The sequence below is a fragment of the Phymastichus coffea genome, unplaced genomic scaffold (genome assembly GCF_024137745.1).
Source record: "Phymastichus coffea isolate CEN01 unplaced genomic scaffold, Cenicafe_Pcof_1.1 PCOF00171, whole genome shotgun sequence".
NCBI lineage: Eukaryota > Metazoa > Arthropoda > Insecta > Hymenoptera > Eulophidae > Phymastichus > Phymastichus coffea.
Genome location: NW_026706982.1, coordinates 58,217 through 66,749, shown reverse-complemented (window position 1 = coordinate 66,749; position 8,533 = coordinate 58,217). Strand labels below are relative to the sequence as shown.

The 8,533-nt window shown below is 32.2% G+C and overlaps 1 protein-coding gene across 2 annotated transcripts; it reads left to right on the top strand.

The window, feature by feature from the left end:
- Nucleotides 1–3,912: 3,912 nt before the first annotated feature.
- Nucleotides 3,913–6,993, top strand: LOC131673278 (facilitated trehalose transporter Tret1-like). Of its 2 annotated transcripts, XM_058951160.1 has the most exons (3): nt 3,913–4,972; nt 5,357–5,740; nt 5,819–6,993. In XM_058951160.1, exons 1-3 carry the CDS (start codon nt 4,912–4,914, stop codon nt 6,655–6,657), a joined length of 1,284 nt encoding a protein of 427 aa, XP_058807143.1. In that variant the 5' UTR covers nt 3,913–4,911; the 3' UTR covers nt 6,658–6,993. The 2 variants fall into 2 exon arrangements, with proteins under 2 accessions (XP_058807143.1, XP_058807142.1); XM_058951159.1 differs by having other exon boundaries at nt 5,357–6,993.
- The last annotated feature ends 1,540 nt before the right edge of the window (nt 6,994–8,533 follow it).

Here is an 8,533-nt window from a genome sequence, read left to right as displayed (position 1 = left end):
CTATTTGTATAGAATGTATAGGTAGCAGAAAATTAATACTCTTATCGTATTTGTTTATAAGTACTAATTGGATTTGTTTTTTGATGGCTGGTTCTATCGAGTGGATTAACGCTTCACGTTTTATAGGTACTATTCCATTAACCGTATTTACTAGTAGTTCTCCAATTTACTTAAGAGAAATTTCATCACCTAAAACTCGCGGTGCGCTAATTTCTTTGGCTCATACTGGCTATAGCATTAGGATAGTTCTTGGCACTGTAGCCGAAATTTATTTACCAACAAAAATATCTGTTTCAATATACTTAACTGCAGCTTTCGTCAATGCAATATTAATGGGGTGGCTTAAGGATACGACCTTTTTTTAATGAAGAAAAGTCATTTAGAAGGCGCAATATAATCAATCAAGTTTATCATGTAGATAAAGACATTAAAAACCTGTTAGAAGAAATTTAATCTTTCATAGAGAATAATGAGAGCCAGTCACTGGAATGTAACGTTCGTGAGCTTTGGTCTCCTGTCAGTAAGCAACTGACGTTACTCATATATATTTTATATGGAATGTCGATTTGGAATGATTATGGAATATTGTTGAATTACATGGAAATTATTTTGACTAGTTCTAGCTTTGATGTAGTGTGTGTCTGTGTGTGTGTATACTTATATTTTTTATAGTAACATCGAGGGTTGGCACGAGTATCACTATTTGATTTGGGCTTATACTTTTATTTATTGAGTGTAGGTTTTAATAGGAAATCTTTGCAAAGGTTACCTGTCGCTTTTATTACTACATTTTTAATCATATATACAGTAGGATCTGACAATTTCCAGTGCAGTACTAAGCGAAATGTTTCCTGAAAAAATCAAGAGTACAGATGTTTTGTAGCTTCTGTAGCATCTCCGATTCTTGGATTTTTTTCCACAAGTTTTCAGCCTTTTATTGATTTTGTAGGCGAACAATATGTTTTTTGGACTCATTTTCTTTTGTCCTTGTTGAGCACTCCGTGCGCTATATTTTTCGTGATTGAGATAGAAGAAAAACCCTTTCCAGAAATTCAAAAAGAATTAGAAAAAAATGGCATAATTGAATTTTTTAAGTCTCTGTTAGTGGCACTGACTGAGCAGAAGAAGTATTTCCAGGTTTTTTCTTAAATAAATGAATTAGTTAACTTGAAACTTTTTCAGAACATCCATTGTACATAAGCAAAGAGCAGTAACGAGTCTTTTTTTGAAAACTGTCTTAGAAATCGAAAAACTGCGAGTAGAGTTATAATTTTTTTCTCAATTTCCAAGACAATTTAAAAAAAAAGGCTCTTCGTGCTTTTTGTTTATGTATTATGGATGTTACAAAGAAGTTTCATATTGACTAGTTCATTTGTTTAAGAAAAAACTTGAAAAAACTTTTTTGCTCAGTCGGTAACGCCAACAGAACGTTTATAATATTCATCAGTGTATAATATGGAATCTAATAATAAGTGGAAGAATAGAATATCCAAGAAAGAAGAGTTCAATAATTTCAAAAACGTAAATAAATCACGTAATTGACTTATATACTCTTCGATGGCAGTTGTTATTAAGATATTTATAAAAAATATTTGAACTTTCGATTTGCCTATCAAGCTAATTTGTATGAATATTTATATTCGATATTTTATGTGTACTTTGATTGAATTGTAACTCACAAATTTATAAGCGTCATATATCAAATAAATTACTTTTATCGTGACATGTGGAATCTTCAATTAAGATTTGGAACATAAGACAATGATATGATCTTATCAAAAAGCTAAAAAATAATTCTTTCCTATATAGATCTCTCATTATGAAAAGACCGTTTATAAACAAAAGTGCTTTTTTACAAATTATTTTCATTTTATTCGAATTAATAAGGCAAGTCAGTCTCTCAGAAGATAAATAGTAAACATACCGTTGGCGAAAGCTTTCTGGAAAAATTAATTTTTTTGGTTGCATTTTTTTTTTTAAAGTTTAAATGCGGGTTCAATTTTAAATTAGTATTCAAACTATTAATGAAATATATCATTATAAGATTATATTTTACCTAATGAGAGACTTTATTTAACATTCTCATTATGCAAGCATGTAAATTCTAATGACCAATACTTAGGAGAAATTTCCTCATTTGAAACCAACGTATATTAATTTCACTAGCAGTTACTGGTTCTCTTGTTGGACCTGTTCTAGGTGCGCTGAAATGCTGAAACTTATTTGACAGAGAAAATATCTAATTCATTACATATGGCTACAACTGCTTTTAAATTAATACCGATCCTGTGGTTAAAAGACACACTATATTATTTTGTAAAGAAGAACAATTTGGAATATTGCTTTGGTTATTATGACTACAAGAACTACGTACAGGTATATATGCAGCGATGTACATTAAATTTTATCACGTAGACAAAAAACTGAAACAGAACTACAAGATACTAAATTTTTGTAAAATAAGTTTGAAGATTAGATTCACGAGCTTCGATCTTCCGTCATAAAAAGATCGTTGTTTGCAATATTTATTATCTGGAGATTGTCTATTTTTAATAGATACACACTACTTTTATTTTTCATGTAAATTATTCTAAAAATAATTAATTTTATATTGACCTAATAAAATCCAAAATTACTTAACAAATAAAAGTCATGTTGAAAAACAATTATTAGTTTTTAAAAAAACATAAAAATCGTCTAATAATAAAATTATAAGAAATAAATCAAGCGTTAAAAAGTTATAGTAGACGTTACAGAAGGCATAGAAAATAAATTTAGGTGCATGAAATAAGCTATAATTGCTTTTATAATCAATTCATTCCTGATTAGTAAAAATAGTAATTGACTATTAGCTAAATTATGTTATTTATATATATACACTAAAGGGTACCCTTCTACTTCCTTCACTAGACCCTCCCCCCCCAACGAAATAACAATTTCTATTTAATTTTATTTATTTATTTTTTATAAAAAATGTAAAGATATTATAGGAAAAGGCATATTGCGAATAGTACTATAAAAAGCACGTCATGATATTTATCTTAATGATGGTGTGGAAATGATATCATTTATGAAATTTTTGCTTAATAATTACATATTTTTTTATCAAAATAATAAAATAAGATTAAAATGTAATACATTTACAGCAAAAAGGGAATTTTCCCGTATAATAGAAAACTCATTAATGCAAAATATTTTCAACCCATAGTAACATTATTCATAAAGATAATAAAATGATACAATATTATCTACTCACTGACAAGTTAATTATTACCATTAATAACATTATTTATAGAAAAAATAAAATAGAACATCAATGATGTCACATTTTGTTTAAATTTTCAAGAATTTGTATTGAAAATAAAAATGTAAAAGAAATAAAATTATAGAAAGCATCAGTAATAAAATCGCTTAGCTCATCTTTATCGGATATCTATTCGTCGTTGCTCATTCCGAAACAATAACAGATACACAAGAGAAAGATCAATCGGTTATGTAGGTCAGTGAGTCGCGAACATATGATGAAAGAGAAAATAATAGTCGTCCAAGTATACGGGTGAGTGTTTAATTTTTATTTTGTAGGACACGTGTATAGTTCAAATTTTGAACTTGTTGAAAGTTGCTCGGAACTTCACAATTTCACTTTTTGACTTTTAAATTTCTAATGGTTGACTCGGACAAAATTTATAAGTCTCTTTATCTTTTACTTGCTTCATTTCAGAAACGTTTGAGACGGTATATTGTTAGTCAGAAAATATTGTATAATTACAATCTCATAGTTTTATGGAACGATAGACGTGATATATCTAAAAAGGAAACATTTTCATCTGATCATTGCATAAAATCTTGATTAATTAATGATAAACGTAACAAATCTAATAGATGTTTCAGATTTCTCAGTAAAAATTACGATATGAAAGCTCTTAACAAAATTTGCTTCTATCAATGACAATTAAATGACAGATTATAAATAAGTAAAATATGTACTTATGCTGTTTGATCAAATACATTGAATAATTCATGTTTAAACATACGAAAAAAGAGTACATTTTTGACATTAATTTTTGTACAAAAATAAAAAAATATCTCTGTAGCATTTTACATTGCTGTTTACATGTACCGATCACATACTTCTTTTGTCGTTATTTCCTCTTGTGCTCTTGAAACGGAACTACAACGTATGTCGCACTCTCACTTTCTCGCGCGCGCGGATGACCCGATTTCGATGACGGGCCACTAGCTCATCATGAGAAAGCGAGTAAAACACTATATTGCTCGTCCCTATGCCCACGCGGTGAAACTCTTACCACGAGAGAATGGATAAACAGGTTGTGCTCTTTGTGCAGATATACTTTGATAAAACTGAATTGTTCTTTATTTTTTGTTTTGTTTAATGCAAATAATTAAGGACTAACTCTAATTTTTAATATAAGTTTACTTATTTTTCAACTAAATGGCTCTTTTTGTCGAGAGTATTTATTTACAATATTCCAGTGATTTTATGCTTTATTAAGTTGGGGAGGAAGTCGTTTTGATAGATATATTGTGTTGTTTTACATACTTGATAACATCACTGTTTGGTATGTTCTTCATGTTGTCTGTCATTACGCTTAAATATTTAATGTTGTGACGGACAAGTTTTATTGATACTGATTTGTTTTATTTGATAAAGATTAATAAATATTACGTCATAAGATTATATGATTGTATGATCAAGATTGATTAGTGAGAATCGATATCAAGTGTCATACTATGGACTTGATGCGAATGTCATTCAGTACTTGGAGTTTAGCGATCATCGTTAAAGGCAGTGGAAACAAAATTTATACTCAGCCGGTTTACAGATAGAGTCTGTCAGTTTACAGATAGTTTGCAAATAACTCTCAGATAACTACACAACTTGAAATTATAATGAAATTATTTTCCGAAACTAATAAAAGTAGTCTCATACAGTGGATAGCAACATTTGCAGGTATCGTATCCTTTTTCAATGCAGCATTATCATTAAAATAAAAATTTCTTTTTATTTTAACCATGGTTATGTGAAAATATTTTAGTGAACACATTTAAACATATATCAGATTTTATGTTACTGAAAAAAAATGAATTCAAATTGGAAATATATGACTTTCTTGGACTTGATACGAATAAATTGATACCATTTTCTTGGTGGGAAATTATTACTTATTTTGAAAAGATAGTATTTCATAACGTCGAATGCTTGTGTTTTATGATATGCGTTCGAATCTTTGTCACATTACGTCACATGTAATGCAATGTTACATATAAAGATACGACCGCATTTATTGGAAGCCAGTTGAGGATCTTACACTTTTTAAATTTATTAATATTTTAGTGTTTCTACTGAGCTGTCAAATTGGTTTGTTTACCGGCTGGGTATCGCCTAATGAAGCAAGATTGTCACAAGAATCACCATCCTCTCAGTCAGAAATATCATGGGTAATATCTTTAGCACCAGTAGGATCTGCTTTGGGAGCACTCGCAGGAGCGTTTTCGATCGAATATCTTGGCAGCAGAAAAACGGTTCTTCTAACTTATTTATTAATGGGTATCAATTGGGTATGTGTCTTATGCGCAAACTCCTTCGTTTGGTTGTACTTTGCCCGATTTATTGGTGGGGTAGCTGAAACAATATACATTTGCAGCTTCTCTATGTATCTAAGTGAAGTAACAGCTCCGAAAATTCGTGGTACTTTAATTTCAGTGTCAATGTCCGGTGGTATACTAGGTGTTATTTTAGGTCTTATTGCTGAGACGTATCTGACTAAAATTTATTCTTGTCCAATATATCTTACAGTGACTTTACTTGGTATATTATTAGTTCAGTTCCTGAAAGATACACCTTATTATTTTGTAAAGGTAAATGATATGGAAGGTGCTAAAAATTCTATTATATTTTACCGAGCTAATGTTGACGCGGAAAAGGAATTACGAGAAATAAAGGATTATGTTGAAAGCAGCAGCAAAAGTACCGGAAATAAATTTTGTCAACTACGATTACCTACGGTAAGAAAATCTTTGTTCATAATAGTTATTGTTTACGCTTTACCAGAGTTAAGTGGTGCGTCAAATCTTTTGTCATATACGGAATCAATTTTGACAAATGTTGGCTTTGATCTGATAAAACCCGAACAAGGAGTTATTTATATAAATGTTATATCAATAACGTCGATGCTGCTAATATTCAGAGGAGTAGACAAACTGGGTCGAAAAGTGTCATTGTTGATATCAAGTGTTGGAACAAGTATAGCCATGGTTGCATTGGGTTCGTATTATTATTTATTAAATTCAGATTTCGACGTGAGCAATTTACACTGGTTGCCAATTGTGTCAATGGTAGCTTTCTTGATCTTGTATAATGTTGGATATCTGACAGTACCCAATACTTTATTAAGTGAAATATTTTCGGAAGATATGAAAAGCGTAGCAGCTTGTTTAGGAACATTATCAACGTCATTTTTTGGTTTTGTGATTAATAAGTCTTTTCAACCAATCATAAGTTCTCTTGGCTATCACATTGCATTTTGGATTCACGCTGCTCTGACCCTCATTGGTATTCCATGTGCATTATGGTTATTAACTGAAACGAAGGGGAAATCGCTTCAACAAATACAAGATAAACTCAATAGAAAATGAAAAAGATGTGTTTATATTATTGAAGTAGTTGTATATGAATATGAAACTGTCGTATATGTAAGTTGTATATGAAACTATTTGTACATATATACACCTCATGTTATAAAAATTAACGAGATTGGTAGACTGAAATGGTGCGACGAAGACAAAATTAAAGGAATAATAAAAAAATAATGTGTTGTGGGTAATGATTACTATGTGAATTAATCAAACGATAAATTTAAAGAAAACTTATAATATGCTTAGTTTAGCATTTGATATTTAAATAAATGCAATTTTTATTTTCATTTTTTATACTATGTATAAACTAGGTCTGTTTTATGTTGAGATCATCGATGTAGTTGTAAATCCATCAAATTATAATAAAAGCGTAACTTTATATAATTATACCTTTTATTCTCCCACATTATAAAGACATTAAAAATAATGATATAAGACGCGCTTAAATCCGTTAAAAAGTGTTGTCGCTCTCGCGTTTGCCGGCCAAGTCCTACGTTAACATGTGGATTTAATTACGTGTCGCATGAAAAATCTAAGACAGATTCTGCAAAGATCGTTTTTGATTTCATTAGTGTAAGTTAATTTTACGCGAATCAGCCATAGTGTATCAGTTAAATCTATTTTTCAATAATCTATTACTCATAAAAAATCTTGTAATATATAAATTAAGGCTGGGTTGTTCAGCCACAAAGAAGAGCATAAGCTGTCGATGACTTGTCCTTGTGCCGAAAACGAACGACATAGCTATGAATGCACCCCTCCTATACCATTTATTTCGGGTCTATCGGCACGCTCTCGCGGATATTACATCCATTGTACGCATCGTAGAATAAGCGCGAATGCATTCGTTAAAATGTATTTCCGATTCGACATGTAATCGAGGGTTTCTGCACGGAACTCGATCCGTTTTAAATTGAAGTTCGAGGAAGATGGCGTTTGATTTGGTTGCGACTCACTGTTCGGTAAATCAATTGGACCTCGTAATGAAAAAACTTGAATTTATTCTTTTCCATCGCGCATTTATATATATACACGCTTAAATTATAATGTTTGTCTGAGATTTTATAGCGGAGCTGCACTTGCATTCCTTTGAATGCAAATTTATCGCGTATATAGTTCCCGGACGCGGAACGCATTGCTTTGAATTTGAGAATGCGCGCGCGCGAACACGGTTGGTCCTGACGTAAGATCTAAATATACGTCGATCCCACATGTTTCCAAGCTCAACGCGGCCTTTTGACAACACTGCCAAAGTCTCCACGAGCGCAAAGTGTTCAGAGTAGGCGCGTTAAAAATAAAATAAGCCGCGAAACCGAGCAGAATAACGGCGCACGAATAACATCTCCGTCGGATCTGTCCGACGCGCGTACGTTCGGAAACGCACGTGCGACTGATAAACATCAACGGCTGATGGAGGCGCGCACATATCTCGCACGTGAGCCAAGGCCATAAACGGTCAAGATCGCGATCGCGTTTCCTGCCTCGCAAGCTCTTCAGCGAGTTATCGGCGAATCGCATTGTTTCGCGATCGCAGTATCTTCGGCGGGTAATAAGGAAATCGTTGCAAGCGCTATATGCTCGCAATGACGCAAGGTGGCTTTTGTTTTTCATTCGCGCGCGCTCGCGGGCCTCGTTGTGTGTGACAACCGAGCGACCGAGTGCGCACCGTGAATGATGGATGTGCGAATAGTTTTCAGCAGGCGCAGCGGCAAATTCGAAACTACGCGCGCGAAGCGTCGTTTGCTCGGCTGACGACGATAACTTCAATCTTGATACGCTATTAGCTTACTTAAGAGAAGCTTTGGATTCATTCGTTTGAGACGTTTTCATCGATGATAATGCGATTGTTGAATTATTCAATGATTTCAATTACCAT